General features: G+C 54.5%; 1 protein-coding gene across 2 annotated transcripts in view; it reads right to left on the minus strand.

Moving 5' to 3' along the window:
* Positions 1–3,880: 3,880 nt before the first annotated feature.
* TRIM8 (tripartite motif containing 8) overlaps positions 3,881–17,828 on the minus strand; it is a 29,903-nt gene continuing 15,955 nt past the window's right edge. Inside the window, exons 3-8 of one of the 2 annotated variants that reach the window (XM_031063412.1) lie at positions 8,190–8,285; positions 7,166–7,399; positions 6,764–6,795; positions 6,080–6,195; positions 4,980–5,431; positions 3,881–4,877 (exon numbers count right to left, since the gene is read on the minus strand). In XM_031063412.1, coding sequence (XP_030919272.1) covers positions 4,824–4,877; positions 4,980–5,431; positions 6,080–6,195; positions 6,764–6,795; positions 7,166–7,399; positions 8,190–8,285 — 984 coding nt within the window. In that variant the 3' untranslated portion in view covers positions 3,881–4,823. Of the gene's footprint in view, positions 5,432–6,079; positions 6,196–6,763; positions 6,796–7,165; positions 7,400–8,189; positions 8,286–17,828 lie in introns of both variants that reach the window. The other variant, XM_005416410.2, reaches the window with a different exon arrangement.

Consider the following 17,828-nt stretch of genomic DNA (forward strand, 5'->3'; position numbering starts at 1 on the left):
GCTCCTCTCATGCCACTTCCCTGTGCCCACGGGACATGGCTCTGACACCTGGCCCACCATCCAGGTCATCCAACCTCGACCTTGAGGCTTGTGCCAGTGTCCCCATCCTCTGCCCGGCTGTCTCCTTCTGAGCCCTGAGCCTCTTCCCGCCAGCTGGAAACTGCTCCACCACCCCAAAATCTTGCAAATCGTGGTGGTGATGCCCCCTGGGGTCCCAGCCATAAGACCAGAGGGGGAGATGGTGCCAGAGCTGGCAGGAATGTCAAAATCCCAGTGGCTGCAGTGCAGCATCCCATGGGTGATGGACACCTTTGAAGTGCAGTCTCCAGTGACCCCCAGCCTCTGCTCACTGCTTAACACAAACTTTAGGGGCTGCAAGGGAGCCTCCCGTGTCCCTACAACCCTCCCCATCCTCACAGGGTGCCCCAAAGAAGGGCCTCAAAGCCACCACATCCTGGCAAGGAACAGCAGCCATCCGGGCGCACACAAAGCCATTTCTTGTTTGGCATTTTTGTTTGAAGTGTGTCCTTCATCTGGGTTTCTACAGCAACTGGGAAGTTCCTATCCTGGCCCAGCTGGAGGGAGTGAAGCAGCCAGGGGAACAGAGCAGGAGGGCAGGAGGCGAGGATTGAGGGCAGGAAGGGAAGAAGCAAAAAATCAAGTTTTTGAGAAGTGGGGCTGTATTTTCCACCTCCATCTTGGGCCCAGGGCTGCTGCAGCTGGGACAGGATTCCAACTCCATCCCTGTGCCTCTGTCTCCAGAGGCAGTACAGCCAGCTGGGGCCAAATCAGGGGGTGTAAAACAAGCAGCTTTTAGGATCCCTTCAGGTAAGGAGTAGTCTACTGTGTCCCACCTTGGTTGGCCCTGGCATGGCTGCATCCTCTGATTCCCTGTGCCAGCCTGGGTTAAAATGAAACACACTTTTCTTAGAAGAGAGCAACAAAACCCAATGAAAATCCAGTGGTTCATCTTAGGCAGTGAGTCTTTTCATTTATTCATTATGAGATAATACCCAAATCTGGCTAATTAATATTCCTGCATATTTTCCAAGGGGTGATGAGGTATCTTAAACATCTCATGGAGATGGGTCATATTTATAAGGTTGATGTGCAAACTTAAATTGACACTATCTAAATATACCCTCATGTTTAAGCATGGGGCTTTCTCTCCCAAGGCAGCGAGGGCTTTCCTGGGGTGCACACCCTGGCTGGAATTGGGACCTGGGGCTCAATGGGTGGGAGAGCTGCCCAAAAAGGCTCCTGCAAGGCAGGGCGTGATGTTGTGTGGTCCATCTTTCCACAAAGATGTGGGATTTCTGTTTGCTTTGGTAACGGGAACAGAGCACAACAGGCACTGACCCAGTGGGGTCAGCGGTGCTTTGGGGTGAAGGATCAGCGTGAGCACCCACACAGCCGGACGTGCTGACGGGTACCAGGGCAGGGCCTGCAGCTTCCTGCAGAAACCCTTCTCCAAGGTTAAAAGTAGGACTGGGTTGAAAACTGAACGTCTGGTTTGCATTCGCCCTCATTATGTTGATTGCTTATTTACATGTATGCAAATGGAGGAAGAGGCAGTGGCTCCTCCACCTGGGGACCCCTTGGCACAGGAGAGCCTAAATCCCACCAGGTAAATCCCTGCTGAGGGCTGGGCCATGGGGCTGGGGCGCCTTCCCAGGATCACCCTGAAAGTGAAGCATCAGCCCCTCTTGCTGATCCAAGGGCTGAGCCTTGTGCTGAGTCCAGTGGCCGGTGGCACGGTTGTTACAGGAGCCATTGCCTCTCCCCCCACCCTGCTCCACCAGATGTGCGTGTCCAGCTCCAGCTGTTCCCCATCAGCCTCCCCCATGCAGCACCGCCAGCTCCGGGATCCTTTTTCCACCAGGCCCCATGTCCTTCATCAGACACCAATTTGGTCTCGCCCAGCTGCTCATTTTTCTTTCCGCCGTGTGACATGTTTTCACCTGGCTCCTAATCCGTCTCTTTCCATTCACAACTCGAGCTGTTTATGGATGTGCCTCTGCTCCCCCTGCTCTCCCCACCCCCCGGACAGAACCATCCATCAATAAAACCCCGCTGTGCCCCCGAGCCTCAGCGCTTACCCTCTCAGGACACCAATATCCCAACAGCCACGGGTACACATTCCTCCTCCTGCTCCATGGGGTGATCCCACGGGGCCATTGCTTTCCTCCTCGCTCCCAGCAGCACATGGGGCTTGATGGCACTGGTGGTCCTGGAAGCTGAGGCACCCAGGACACCAGGGGACTCTTCCAGGATGGGGGAGCAAGAGAGGGGCTGTGGCCCCTCTGCTCTGCATGGGCACCCACTCTTTTGGGGCTGATCCCTCCAGTGAAGGTGTGGGGTGAGAGTGGCTCATGGTGGGGAGAGTCCTAACTTTTGAAGGTCACCCTGCAGGGAGGGGGCTGTGTCTGTGTCCCCCCATTAGTAGGTGACAGGTGCTTTAATGCCTGGGCTGGCAGCTGCTGCTGCTGTCACAGGAGGAGGCAGCTGTGCCAAGGAGGAAGAGGATGATGATGAGGAGGACAGCTGGGCAGTCAAACTCTGAGGCACCAAGCATAGGGGCCATGGCTGGGGAGTACCCTGGGGTGGGGGGGGTGGCCCAGGCTGTGCATCGGGGACCCTCCTCCACACGGAGGGACATCACTCATCTCTCCTGTATCCTCATCACCCCGGGGCCCTTTACCCCCCAGCAGCCGGCCCTGTGAATATGGAGAGGAGACATCATGGGATTCCTGTGGAGGTTGAGAGTATCTGCTCCCTCCTGCCACCCTGGAGTGCTTTGCTTTTGACTGAGAAGCAAATCCCCAAATATCCCAATGGACTGGGGGTTTCCTGAAGAGCCCGAGCAGGACAGGATTGAGAAGAACCTAGCAGGACAGCAGGGCTGAGCTGCCAGGCTCTGCAGCCTGTGTGTACAAGAACACACAGGGGCAGGAGGTACTGGCTCCCCAACACAACACTGCCTGGGAACTTGTCCAGGGTTGTGCTGCCACCTCTGTTGGAATGGAATGGGAGGAGTTAGTGAGAGAGTCCCCCTCCCTCAAACCCACTGTTCCCCTGTTTCAGCTCACTGAGACTTTCTCCCCTTCCCAGTTCCCACTAAAGTAGCACAAGGGGAATTCAAACTGGAACTAAACCAGGGGTGTTTTGCAACCAAGGAAAAAATAAAGCAAGCTGAACCTGAAGAGAGCACTGGAAAACCCCTCCTGCCTCTAGGACACTGCTCTGTTTTATGAAGTCAGCCTTATTTTCCCCAGAGGAAGATTGCCCCTGCACAGCCCCAGCCAGGCCAGCCCAGGGCCCCACTGCACGTCCTGGACAAAGGTTCCTCCTTGCCCTTCCCAGCCTTGGCTGAGCACAGAGGGTCCCCAAACCAGCCCGGGGTGCTGCCAGCACCCACAAAGCCCCAGGGGGCAGTGGGGCTTTAGGTGGGGATGAAGGCTTAAGGGCTGGGTGCCCGGGCAGCAGCATGGCTGGAATGGTGGATGCTGGCAGAGTCAGGAAACCCTGCTGCTGTCCCCAGCCCAGCCCCCATCCCACAATGGGGATTGTTCTGGAGCCCATGGGCAGGATGCGGCCTGGCCGGCTCCGTGCCTGACTCACATCCTCGCTGCCTGGGAGGGAGCTGGTGGAGAGCCACATCTCCAGCACACCTTCCCACAGGGCTGGGACACGGCATGGGCACTGGAGGGGACCCTGTCCGCATCTGGGACCCACTGCTGCCCCATGGCCGAGCTGCTCCCTCCCAAGAGCCCCTCCGGAATCCCGCGCCATCGTCGGGCAGTGTTTCCTGCCCAAAGCAGGTTGGAGCCTCCCGCCGGAGCTGGCGTTCCCGGGGGAAGAGCTGCAGCAGAGCGAGGCATTTGCACTAAGTGATCACATTTATTTGAATATTTTGCGTGCGTGTGTGTGTGTGTGTGTGTGTGTGTGTGTCTAAAATTGGTTACAGAATAAATACCTGTGCCTTATAGCAGGAAGTCCACTTTTTTTTATACAAAGTGCTTGTTACAGGAAGTTGCATCAGCGATATGCAGGAGGGGAGTGCGTTTTGGTCACGCTTCCCCTCCTGAAAACTAGAACAGATTTTTTTTTATTTATTTATTTGTGGTTTTTTGTAAAGTTTCTTTTCCCTTTTTTTTTGTGCATTAAATTTCCTGCCATTGTGTATTTACAAATCTCTGAAAGAAGGAAAAAAATGCCAATATGCATGAGAAGTGGCCTTGTAACACAAAAAAAAATCAGCCTTTAAAAAAAAAAGTAACAAACCCAAAATCTACAAGTATCATTTCATACTGAATCAATGATAGATTTTTTCTATTTTTTTCTTTTTAAAAAGGGAAAGAAAGGGGTGGGGAAAGGGGAAAAACTGAACCAAACCAGAAAAAATTAACTCAGAGAAATAGAAAGAGAGAAGGTGCCATTGTCCCTTCTGAAGTTTTCCAAAGGCAGAGAGGAGCGAGGAAGAGCACAACGAACAGACCCAGATGTCCGACTGAAATCCCCATCAATTTCTTCTCGGTAATTTCTCCCTCGTGTTTACCCAGCGAGGGGCAGGAAGGACTTCCAAAATTAAATTAAAAAAAGGCATTAAAATGCAAAAAATTATTACATTTTAAAGGATTAAAAAAAAAAAAAGGAGATATGATAGAACAACCCTCCCCAAAATCCTGGAGGGGCGTGAGGCAGGGAAAAAATCAGGTTTGATTTAAAAGAGGGAAAAAAAAAAAAAAGAAGAAAAGCCAAACCAAACCAGACTTTTCTCTCTGAACACGTCATCGGGCAGGACTCTGCGGAGAGTGTGACGGTTAACTGGTGACGTAGTGTTTGGCCGAGGGCTGCCCGTAGACCCTATAGAAATCCTGCCGCCCGTGCTGCTGGGATGCGTCAATCCATTCCCTCACGGCAAGTCCCGGGAGCGACTGGGGCACGGCGGGGGCGGGCGGCAGCGGGTGGGAGTACTCCTGCGACGACACTGTCCAGGGGAAGTGCCCCGAGCGCGGGTAGGGCTGGTGCCCGCTGTGGTTGGACACCGAGGAACAGTAACAGTTATCCACGGAGCAGACGAGGATTTTGCGCCCGCCGTACTGGGAGAGCACGGACTGCTGAGATGACGTGGTGTTGGGGTAGTGAGATGGGTTGAAGACGGAGCCCGAGTGCACCGGCTGCGGGCCGCTAGGAAGTCCAACTATGTGCTGTGTGGAGCTACAAGGCACCATGGCTTGTGCGGACTGCCCCTCGCCGGCCGAAGCGCCCTGGCTCATGTACTGGCTCGCCACAGTCCCGGACGATGGCTCGAGGAAGCTGCCCTCGGGAAAGGCGGTGGAGTGCTTGCGCTTCTCCGCGCCGGGGTTGCTGACGGTGCAGGGGTACATGGGGATGCTCTGCAGGAAGGGGACGGGGGTGCTCAGAGGACCTGTGGAGGGGAACAGGAGAGGGGGATTGGATTAAGCACAGCGTGGCACAGCTCCAGGGTGCTCCGGCCCCAAGACCCACATTCCAACCCCATGTGTGCAGTGCACACAGCCCTGTGCAGGTGGACTTGCAGATTCAGTTCTGGGCCCTTGGCAGCAGGCTCGGAGCAGCCCTGGGCACTGCTCTGCAAACAGCTCATGAACACAGTTCCTAACAGGAGCAGAGTGGGACAGCCTGGGGGATAAACACCAATCCCCCAAGGAGAGGACTGGGAAGGCTCCACAGGACATGGTTTGCTCCCAGGCATTGGCCAGGGGCTGTGGGACCATGCCAGCCCCTGGCTGTCCCTGCCCACATGCTGACCCCCATCTTTCCACTGCCTTTTCCTGGCAATGGCCAAACCCCCAAAAACTCTGTATTTCAGGGTGTAACCCCAGAACACAGCCATTTTAACAAGACAAGGAAAATGCCCTGGGGACAGTCAGGAACTGGCTTTGTGACTCTCCCTGCTGACTGCAGAGGGGCTCCAAGGGGTCCCTGCCCCAAAGAGCTCTCCCCACCTTTTTGTACTGGGATCTGCAGGGCAGCCAGCTAAGGATACAGGAGGTAGTGAGGTCCCATGCCCCTGCACCTCTCAGGTTTCACCCACCTTCCAGCAACTTCCTCAGCTGCTTCTCCTTCTTGGCGATCTCGTTCAGGAAGAGCTTGGAGTTGAGATGGCCGATTTTGGGTGGGGGCAGGCTGCCACCCGTACAGTTCTGAGTCCTGTTGGGGATGGCAGGCAGAGAGGTGTGAGTTACAAGGTGAACTCAGGAAAGGGACAGCTCGTCCCCCCACACCCTCCTGGAGCCAAACACCCTCCCTAGGGTAGAGGACAGAACTGAGCTGGCTGTCTCTGGCAGGCAGGACCTTCCCTGTCCAGTTTTGCTTGAACGTCTCCTGCCAGGGCACACCTCCTACAGTCCATGTCCCCACTGCATGGCTATCCCAGCTCATCTCTGCTCTGCTAGTGCTGCCTTTAACTTCCTGCTCTGCCTCTGCCCAGTGGAGCTGGATGGAGCCCTGCACCCCAACCCCGCTGGTCCCATCCTCTGCTCTTCCACAAGCACAACACTGAGATTCCCCTAGTCCATGGGGAGGACCTGATTCAATGGCTGCATGAGGGGATTTTTTTCATCCTCCCAGAAAGAGAGGGAAGCTGAGCATGGCACATGCCTCTCCCAAACCCTGTAGCATCCCTGACCCTGGTCTTCCTCTGGATATTGTGCTGCTGCCACCCCTGTGGACATGAACACACCCTTTTCCCCAAACACGTCTGTCCCGCTGCGCTTACCTGTCCATTAAGATTTTCACAGACTTGGTGTTCTAGAAGTGGAAGGAGAAGCTCTGGTCAGTAAGGCCAATCCCTGCCATGGTGGCCATGCCCCCTTTCAGTGTCAGCTTCCATGGCCCCCCAGGAGGGGACAGTCTGACCATGGGCACTGAGCCCCCTTTCCCTTGCATGGGCTGCTCCAGCCCCATCTCCAGCTGTGGCACCTCCTCATTTGAGGCCAGCATTGAGCCTGCCTCACTTCTCCTTGACTTCTTCCACTGCTGAGCACTCTGGAGACATCAGCCAGCCCTGCTAATGTCCCCATTCTGCTCCCCACCACACCCCACACATACCCAATTCTTCCCACACAACCAAACCTCTCCACAGCCCCTGTCCCACCCTGGCATGGGCAGCTTGTCTTACCTTCATGAAGTTGATGTCCTCAGTTTTGTCAAACATGACCTGAACAGAGCTGAGGAGCTTCTTGGCCTCCTGCATGCGCTCATTGAGGTGCAGAACCTGGGCCGCGTTCTCGTTGCAGAACTTGGCCTGGGCCTTGTCCAGGATCTCCATGGTCTTCCGCAAGTCCTCATCCAAGATCTGGTGCATCTTCTCGTACTGCAGGCGCACCTCATCCTTCAGCTGGTTCACCTTCTCCTGGGGAGAGGAGCAGGGTCAGTGCTCTGTGCCCTTTGACCTCTTCCTGGTTGTCCCAGGACACCTGGGTCCTTTCTCAGCAGTGGAGAATGCAGCCTGAAAGCTGCACCCCAGCTCTGCTCTCCTGCAACACCCAGACAGCTCAAACCCTCCTGTCAACTTCCACATGGGAGGACTTCTATGTGCCAGAGACCCAACAGGGACACTCTGAAGGTTTGATTGGTTCAGCCGATTCCTGAACTTACTTCCTGGGGTCTGTGTGGGGATCAGCTCCAGAGACCCAATGCCAAGAAACAACTTGCTACACCACCAACGGAAGTGTGCTCCCCTGAAAAATCCCACCCATCCCTATTGCATACCCTTTCCCACCTTCATCCTCATCCTCAGCCCCATCCCAGGCTGGAGACACTTCATGTTCCAGAGCCTTTCCCTTCATGCTCTGGGAGGCCGAGGGGCTTTAAGGACCACAGGCACTCCCTTCCTAAGAAAGGCTGTGCTGAGCTGAGAACAGGATGTGCCATCTGATATTTAAGGGCAACCTTGTTCCTCACCTCCCAACTCAACCCAGGGCCCATGAGGCTGCAGAGCAGCTCCGAACACTTTTTTTATTCTCCCAAAATGATGACTGATGACACTGAAATGGAGGCTGGAAGTCTGTCCAGCTACTCCTCCCATGCATGCCTTCCTTCCTCCCTGCCCACCTGGCCCCCGTGTCCCAAGAGCTTGTCCCCATTGTGCCATAGGGTGATAGTCCCTGGGAATGGCCGTGGCAGGGTGAGGCACTGGTTACCTCGACCAGCCGCTTGTCTGATTCCAGCTTGTAGAGCTGCTCCTCGATGTCCTGCTCCCGCTCCTCCAGGCGGTCCTGCTGCTTCATCAGCATCTTCTGCAGAGATGAGGGAAAGCAGCATCGTCAGAGCCCAGCGGCCGCATGTGCCAGTGAACATCAGTGCAGCCCACACTGGCTCTGCCCACACGGTTCAGGAGGGATGGTGCTTTTTCCCAGCAGGATGTCACTGCCAGGCTGAAAGCTCCCGTGTAGCTTGTGGAGCTGGAAACTTGGTTATTTCAGTGGCAGGAATGGCAGAGGGCCTGCCTGTGCCGAGCTGTGTTATCGGCTGGGCTGGGTCCCCTGGATGGGGGCAGCACCTCAGGTAACTTTCTGCAGCCTGGTCAGTGGGGTTGGGTCAGGGCCAAGCCCTGGGGACTGTGGGGGGACCCAGAGAGGCTCATCCCCCACTAAGGCAGTACCATTTGAGGCCCATCACCCATCGCCAGCAGGCTCCTGTGAGACATCACCACCTCCCTCGCCCGTACGCCACGCCAAATCCTTTCTCCCTTCCCCGCCTCCTTGACAAGCCCCAGAGCCAGCGTCAGCGTAATCTGGAGGGACAGAGTGAGGTGGAAAGGAGCCTCCCCCCACCACACTGCCAGCCCCCAGCCCCACTCCTTGGGGCTGGGCCTGGGCCATCCACCGAATAACTGGAACAAAACCTTATCCCCAGCTATCAGTGTGAGCGCCTCGCTCCTGCATGCTTCCCAGCCTGGAGAAACCCACTGCCCATGAGAGAAGGGCTCCATCCCTGTGAGCAGGAGTAGGGCTTCCCAAAACACCCCTCAAAATCAACTCCAAATATTCACCCTTCATGTTTACTGGGCAGAAAAGCCAGGACACCAGCGGGTGAGGAGAAGGGCTTCACCCAGCATGGAGATGCGGCGTTCGAGACTCAACGACGGGGGCGAGATGGAAAGAAACCAGCAGCAAGAATGAATTTCGAGGGGATTATTGCTATTATAAACCGCCACTCGGGAATTTATAATCAAGTAATTAATTCCTGGACGAGGCGGGAGGGGGAGGGTGGCAGAGGCGCTGCCGGGATTAATTGCATTGCAGGGAAAGGCTGTCACCTCCGACTCAATTCAGGAGCAGGACTGCAAAGCCTCCTCCCTCCTGTTGTTTTTCTTAAGGTCTCAGGCCCCTCCAGCCTTACTGTCACTGGGCTCCTACCACTAATAATAACGAGGAGCTAAAAAAACCCATCTTCCTACTCACAGCACACTGCACATGCATGCCCAGAATGCACGTGTGTGCACCCACTCAGGTCCATGCAGACAGACACACAGACAGCACATTCACTGAAACAGGGCTGAGGGGCAGTCACAGCAATGCAGACCCCCAGCCCATGGGGGGACATTTGCTGTGCATGCGTACAGAAACACAGGGGCCTGCAGCATCCATGGGCATCACTGGAAGCATCCACACTGAGAAAGACCTGAGGCATATATTAAAAATCTCATTTTTTCATTGTAAAATGATTGTTTTTTGTGCTGCTGCAGCAGCAGGAGGCTGCAGTCCACTCCCAGGCTTAACACGGTGAGAAATGAGCTCTGGAGAGTGAGCGCAACACCACTTGCTTGAACCCTGGAGTACCAAAGGTGCAGGCAGGAACTGTGTCCTAGGTCCTGTGCCAACAGCCAGGCCTGAGTGTGGAGCTGCTGGGGGTTTCCCTAGGGGCTCAGACAGGGTTTTGGGTCAAGCACCAGGCAGAACTGTAGAGCAGGTGGACAACTCTTGTATTGCACTAAACAGAAAACAGCTCCGTGTAGGCGGATTGAGAAGTGGCAGGCAACAAGCCTGCTCCTGGGCTCCAAGGAAAGAGATTCCTTCCAACATCCCAGCTTGCAGGAGGCCAGTTGAATGTGGGACTTGGGCAGGTTGTGCAGTGCAGGCTGAGCTGCTCATGCCCCATGCTGGGCAGCCAAAGGACACAGCGAGCTTTGCACCGAGCCCTCCCCTACCCCTCCCTCCCTGCCACAGACTCGCCATCTCCACCACAGACAGCCAGACCCATCCCACACCAGCCCACCAGGAGGACAGCCAAGTCTAGCCAGGCCCCCAGGAGCAGCCCCATCCTCAGCCTGAGTTCCCTGCCTGCCAGCTGGGATGGGAGTGGGTAAAAAACATAGGACAGGATCCCTCGCTGGGCACAGAGGCCAAATCCCCATCCCACTCCGCCATCAGGTATCTGACATATCCGAAGGGCCACTGCCCTTCCCCCTGATGCTGCTGGGATGCTCTAGCAGGGGAAAGCAGAGTTTCCTATCACTCCAGATGCCAGGCAGGCAGAGCCCACCCTGCCAGCCCCACTGGTCTGAGGGACCCCCGAGGGAGGCACCGAACAGCCCGGACATGCACGTACCATCGCCCTGCAGCTGCCGTGGCAGAGCTGCCAACCTTTGTGTTTTGTAACAAACCTCAGACTGCTCCACTCCAGCAATCATGCAATTATGTGAAATCACAAATATACATATAAACATATGTAAAAATAACATTTTATATATATAAGTTAATTTAATATCACCTCACACCTGGAAAAAGTGACCAAAATCCAACCTAAAGCTGTAGAAATCAGACAGAATAGAGGACATGTAGCGCTTTCTTTAAACCTCATATTTGAGCCACTCTTTTTTTAGGGTGATTTAAAAACTGTACGTGCCTGGGATTGCAGTGGTATGGGAGGGCTTTTCACCCACGGCAACAAAACCTTAACAAGACACAAGGGTATGAACTACCCCTTCTGGCACCGAGGGGCAAAATCTCATTGTCTATGCAGCACAGGCTGAATTCCTTAGGTATTTTGAAAAGGAAAATATATCCCTTCCCCTTCCATCCCCTCCCAAATCTGGCATTTCTGAAGTCATGAACTCCTCCTCCAGGATCAGAATTTCTCGGGGTAATTTCTCATATTTCATGCATGACCTTGATGCTGGGAGAACCGAGGCTCCCTCTGTCCAGGCACCCTTCCCAGGCTGTGTGCAACTCTGATCCCAGTTTGTCTTTTCCGAGACACGTCGCCAGTTTGCGAAACACATACTAAAAATGCTTTTTATTACAGCACCAGCTGAGAGTGAATTCATCTCATTAATTAATAAATTAATTGGTGGCTGGGGTAAGTGGCTGGTCTACCGTGACCCTGTAGGCCCCAGTGAGACTGGGCTAGTTCATGCACACCAGCTTATTCTGCAAGAGATGAACACAATCTCCCCCCTCCTCATGGAGAAAAATGAAGTGTGGGTACAAAAGGAAGCTCCCTTTTGCTCCCATACAGGGAGCTTGCAAACACGCTGTGGGCATCAACTCTGCAAGGGAGCTGGACCACCAAAGGTGGAAGGACAAAGGAGGGGATGCTATCATTCACTTCCCTTCAGGAGCGAGGGTGCACTCCTCCCATGCAGGCAGAGGAGAGTGATTCCTGAGCAGCAATTGTGCCAAGTCGGATGGGTTTGGGGTACCAAGGTCATACACTGGGACTGAAACACTGCTTGGAGGGACATCTCTGCAGGAAGCAAAGCAAACACTGCAAGGTCTCATTGCAGGAGGATGCACACAGCTGGTCCCCATGGGACTGTGCTGGGGGAAGGTTTGCTGACCATCGCTATCCACACTTGCTGGGAGGAAACCGCCACCAGGGAAACCACACCCTGCCTGCCTTGCCTGCCTGCACCTTACTGCACCCCCTGCTCAGAGGGAGTGCAGTAAGGTGCAGACTGGGCACTGATCCCTGCTCCCAGCGGCCGCCCCAGCATGGGACACATCCACCCTGCCAGGCAGGGCATAGGGATATGTCTGCTGGGGGACAGAGCAGTCCCAACAAAGAACTTCTGCAACATTAAATGCCTGTGGTCACAAGACAGGAAAATAGTAATAAAGAGTTTAACAGCTCTGGCACCTATGCTTCTCATCTGAGAGCCACTGTATGGCTGCATCACCACAAGCCTCAGATGTGTTACACACACGGGTCCAGCTCAACCAGCTGGGAAAACCTCCACTGTAAATGGGGGCATTGGGGTGTAGGAAGGAGCTCACACCCACCCAAGACCTCCCAGGCAGGGAGCAATCTGTGGGCACAATATTTGCCCTGACTTGTCTTAGGCTGGTCTCAACACTGTCCTCTCCCAAAGGGCAGAGCTAAGCCTGTGCTCACTGCTGAGCCCACAGTAACAGTGGATTATGGCCCTGCCCTGCCTGAGGCTCAGCACTCCCCTCATCCCCTCTTTGCAGCCCCCAGAAGCCCATTGCTCTGAGGCCAGCAGCGGGGCAGCAAAATCCCATGACATGCCCCAAGGTTTTGTGTTCCCTGAGGCTGGTCAGGGCCCTTGTGTGCCTCCCAGGGAGAGCTGGCAGGGGAGAGCCTCTGGCACCCCTTCCCTGGGGGCTGGAGTACTCACCAGCCCCTGCCCAATTCCCAGCAGGATCAGGAAGGAGCCTGGCAGCTTCACCAGAGGCAGAGCAGTGCCCCATGACCTGCTGAGCTGCTGTGGTTTTAAACAAGAGCTGGAGCAGTGAAAAGCTTTACTGTGTTCACAGGGCAAATGGAGCCCATGCAGCTTCTCTTGATGTCTAATAGGCACTGTGCATCCTTCAGGGCCATTCACCTTGCAAGAGCAACCGAGTGCCCACACCCTGACCTGTGGGATGCTTGCAGGATGCTAATTCCCAATAAACTCTGGTGAAACTGTTGTGGGTTTGGAGGGTACTACAGCAGGGCAGGAGGACAAACCACAGCAGTGCAGAGCTCTCATTCCCGTAGGAAACTGGGGGAGCAGAGAGCCAGCCGGCCCCACAGAGCACCTTTAACCACAGCTGGACAGCTGGCCCAGGACAGGCACACTCACTTCTCTGCCTCTCTCCTTCCTCCTCCTCTGCGCCCAGGCCTTCCCCTCGCCGCCAAATCCCAGCCACTGAGTGAATAAGGACATTGTTTGCAGTCACCGGAAAGCAAGAACGGAGGGAGCAGCTTGGAGCATGAGGGGCAGGAAGGGTGAGGAGGAGGAGGAGGAAGGTGGAACCGGAGCGAGGAAGCTGCAAAGGGCAGATGCCTGCAGTGGGAATGGCTCCAGACACCTGCAGCTCAGCCCAGGGACTGGGATCAAGAGCCCCCATTGAGACACATGTCCCAGCACGTTGCTGGAGACGGGCCTGAAGTCACAGTGACTGAATTTTAATGCACCAAAAGCCCTGGGCCAAGGAGGCGAGTGCAACCTTTCGCCTCCCCAGGCCTCCCACACACAGGCTTCCCTCTCGCCAGCCCCTCTCCACTGTCAGCTGGACCATTTTCTGAGAAAAACCCACGCAATGAGTTATTTTCATCCCTCCTGAAAGTGTCACCCCACCTGCTAACACATCAGAACCCTGACACTGTGTACATCTGGGGCACAGCACCCCACTGCCCCCAAAACAGGGTCTCAAATCATGAGATAATGCATCATGCACTGCCACAGCCCAAACCCCTGGAGCATCCCTCCCACCCTGCTGGTGGTCTCCTGCTGACCAGATTTAGGCAAAACCAGCTCTTTCAAACTCCCCACAGCCCTCACAACACTCGCAGGAGGCTGATCCACTTAAAGAGACAGGAAGGAAATGCTTTCTGGTTGGGGTTTCATCTTGCACACGTTTATAGTAAGCACCAGGCAGAAGGGAAGGTCTCCAGCCAGAGCACAAGGTCTTGCCTCCCCTGGCCAGCCCAGAGCACACACAGTGCTCCAGGCTTTGCCTTTTCTCACAGTGCTCCCTGTGCAGAGATCAGGCTGGTTTATCCTCAACAGGGGAAGGAAGAGGTAAGGGAAACAGCCTGAGATATTAATAGCTGCCCTTGCTAGGAAGGGATGGAAGTAGCAGCCATACAGTGAAGAGGCACCAGAGAGACCCCCCTTTCCAGTATTGAGGGACACCTGAGCACCAGGAGAGCTGGTGCTTTGTAGAAAAGGGCTGAAGGCCAAATAATCAGCTCCACTTTGGGAGAAGAGGATGTACAGGTGCCTCTTGCAACAGGAGCTCTCTACCCTGTTCTCATGCTGGAGCGGGCAAGGATGCCTCCTGCTTGTCCACATCACCCTGTGAGTTGCTGCCTGGCCTCTGAGCCTTCCCTGGAGAAGAAACCATCAGGTTTAGACCCATGTTCCATCTCCACTGGCTACCCCACAGGCACAGCCCCATGTCCCACCTCCTGTGCCCACCCCAGCACAGGGCATCCCTGCAGCACAACTGGCATACAGCAGCTGGATGCTCCCATGGAGCCATGACTCATGACTGCTTAGCAGAACCAGGTTGGGCCTGGCTCCTGGAGCATCCCAGGACAGTGGGCATGGCAGACCATATTTCTCTGCATGTCCCTGTACCAGAGCAGATCCTGAGCCACCAAAGGGCTGTGCCAGTGCCTGCAGCCAGGGACAGCTCTTTCCTACACCTAGCAGAAAGGAAGAACTTGTTAATAAGGAGAGAATAAAAGGCATTGTGTTACATGGGGCCAGCAGCAAGATTTCTGGAGGTCAGGAAATGGGGACCTATTGTCTGTCAGAAAGTGACCTTCAGGAGGATCTTGAGAATGCCAATTCACCTTCCTGGGGCTCTGTGCATCCCCCTGCTCATTGCAGCCATGGGAGTTACTTCATGCTGTGCCTCTCACACAAATGGGGGAACGAGGCTGGGGCACTACCTATAGGTTTTGGACCCCAGCCTCAAGCCATGGTCCAGCTGCCACTGCTGTCAGTGTCCTTGGAGTAGGGATGAAGATTTGCTTCGAGAGCAAAAGCAGGATAAGGGAGATTAAGGAGCAGAGAGATGAGGCCAGTGGCTGGAGACACATCACCTCTCTACCAGCAGGCCTGCAAGTCCTGGAGGAAGGAGCCTTCCTCATAACTGAATATGAGGTGATTCTAGTATGGGTGTTGTACCCTTCAAAACAGAGGCTCCCTCCATGCAAAGCACAATAGAGGCAGTGAAAGCAGGGTAAACTGCCTATGCCAGATCTGGGGCTCAAGACTCACTCATAACATGTGCAGAAGAGGAAAAAAGGGGCTAGAAATGCACCAGGAAGACAAATACCAGGACAAGAAAGAAGTTTGCATGCTGAGCATGCAGCCAGGTTGAGTCATGACTGATGCTGCTGGCTCCACAGGACAAGGATGAGCCTTGATGATAGAATCATAGAATCATAAAATCATTAAGATCAGAAAACACCTCCAAGATCTTTGAGTTCAACCTTTGACTGAACACCACCTTCTCAACTAAACTATTAGCACTAATGGCCAGGTCCAGTCATTTCTTAAACACTTTCAGGGATGGTGACTCCACAACCTCCATGGGCAGCAGCCCATTCTAATGCTTAACCTCCCTTTCAGTGAAGAAATTCTTCCTGATGCCCAACATGAACCCTCCCCAGCATGGCTTGAGGCTTGTCCTTGTCCTGTCACTTGTTGTCTGGGAGAAGAGGGCCACCCCTACCTTGCTACACCCTCCTTTCAGGCAGTTGTAGAGAGTGATAAGGTCTCCCCTGAGCCTCCTTTTCTCCAGGCTAAACACCCCCAGCTCCCTCAGCCGCTCCTCACAGCACTTGTGCTCCAGACCCTTCACCAGCTCTGTTGCCCTTCTCTGGACTCGCTCCAGCACCTCAATATTTTTCTAGTAGTAAGGGGTCCAAAACTGACCATGAAATTTGAGGTGCTGTGCTGAGTACAGGGGAGTGATCACAGTCCTGGTCCTGCTGGCCACGGTACTGCTACACAAGCCAGGATGCCACTGGCCTTCTTGGCCACCTGGGCAACTGCTGGCTCATGATCCCCAGGTCTGTTTCTGCTGGGCAGCTTTCCAGCCACTCTGCCCCCCAGCCTGTAGCACTGTGTGGGGTTGTTGTGATCCAAGTGCAGGATCCAGCACTTCACTTTGCTGAACCTCATACAACTGGCCTTGGCCCATTGATTCAGCCTGTCCAGATCTCTCTCTAGAGCCTTCCTAGTATTAAACAAGGCTGGTCTCAAAACTGAGCCCTGGGGAGCCTCACTAGTGACCTGGCCAGTGGAACCACTTCCTGCCCCGTACCTGCCAGGAGAGACAGCATCCCACCAGGGAAAATGCTCCCACACTGCGTCCCAATGCCACAGGGACAGCAGATGCATTTGGGTGGTGCAGGAACAAGATGGAAAGGCCACCTCTGAGGGCTGGGGCTGCAGGCACGACCTCAGGGCACTGAGGAACTCGATAAATTTCTTTTCTGTCTGCTGGGCAGGGAGGGAGAAGGGATCCCCAGCCAGGCCAGGGTGTGAACACAGCCCACCCCAGGCAGCTTTCAGTGGGAGGACAGCACAGGCTGGGAGAGTCACAGGGCTCAGCTCTGTGTTTATGAAGGACAGGGTCTGCATCTTCTTTGCCACCAGGGATGCAGGGGAGGAGCTCTCTTCCTCACCTCTTTCAGTTTTAGGGGGAAAATGTACATGTTTAGGGCTGCTTATAAATGAGTGCCAAAATTCACCCTGCTGCTGAGCCATCTCCAGCACAGGGCTCTGGCTGCAGGCCCTGGCACAAACCTGCCCTGCCCAGCACCAAATGCCCTTTGAGTAACCAACTCAGGAGCACCAGCACTGGAGACTGCAAGGAAAGTGCAGGGTTTGTGACATCCAGAAAGTTTCAGACACCCAGACTCAAGTGCCTCGAGCAACTGTTTCCAGCCACTTGGGAGCTCAGACTGACACCAACACCTGGAGCACAACTGCTCCCCATGACCAGTGCTGCCTTGTGCTTCATCCCTGCCAAGCCAGAAAATAAAATCTGGGGCCTGTTACTGTATTGAGTGGGATTCACCAGATTTCACAGTTTTTCAGAGCCTAAAAGATCATGTAATAAGTCCTGCCCTTTCTGTCTTCAGCACACTCTGTGCTTGTGGTTTCTCAAATGCTTCAATCAATTTATATGGACATTAGGGGGGCCCTACAATCCTTTTCTCCCTCATGTCTGTTTTCATACATCTGCCCCTTCCCAACCACAGATACAGATAAAAAAATTCATCCAGAAAAAAAAGAGCAGTCTGTCTCTGGTGGGATCATCTCCCCCAGCTGGGTCTCAGAAGCGCTCTGCCAGCTCCAGTGGTGGCAGTCTGGGCAGCAAAGGGAGATCACTCAGTGCTGAAACTCAGCTGAATCACAAAGTCCTCATACCAGTCCTATTGCTCTGACATATCATTTCTCAGTTGCTCCTCCCATAACCCCCATAAAAAATTCAACAGGCTTTGGCAGCACCCCCAATCCTGCCTCAATCTGTTGCTCTCCCAGTCTTGTCTAGCTCTGTTGAATTCCAAGATCTTCCCAATGTGACAACATCTCAGGGTCTCAGCCAGTTGCCCCAAACTGTGGCAGGGGGAATGGCTTGCCTTACAAAGGAGCCATCCTGCAAAGACCCATCCTATTGCTTGGCAGCAAACCTACCCCCATCTGCAAGCCCTGCAAAATTGAGAAACCCTCACTCCCCCTTCCAAATAAACATCTTGGATTCAAGATCCAGCTGGCCTGTGTGATCTCAGAGCCTTCTCCCTGCAGGGGTGAAACACAGCCAGCCTCTTCCACCCTTGCTCCCACTGCAGGCTGAGCAGCCTCTCCC

The sequence above is a fragment of the Geospiza fortis genome, unplaced genomic scaffold (assembly GCF_000277835.1).
Source record: "Geospiza fortis unplaced genomic scaffold, GeoFor_1.0 scaffold130, whole genome shotgun sequence".
Taxonomy (NCBI): domain Eukaryota; kingdom Metazoa; phylum Chordata; class Aves; order Passeriformes; family Thraupidae; genus Geospiza; species Geospiza fortis.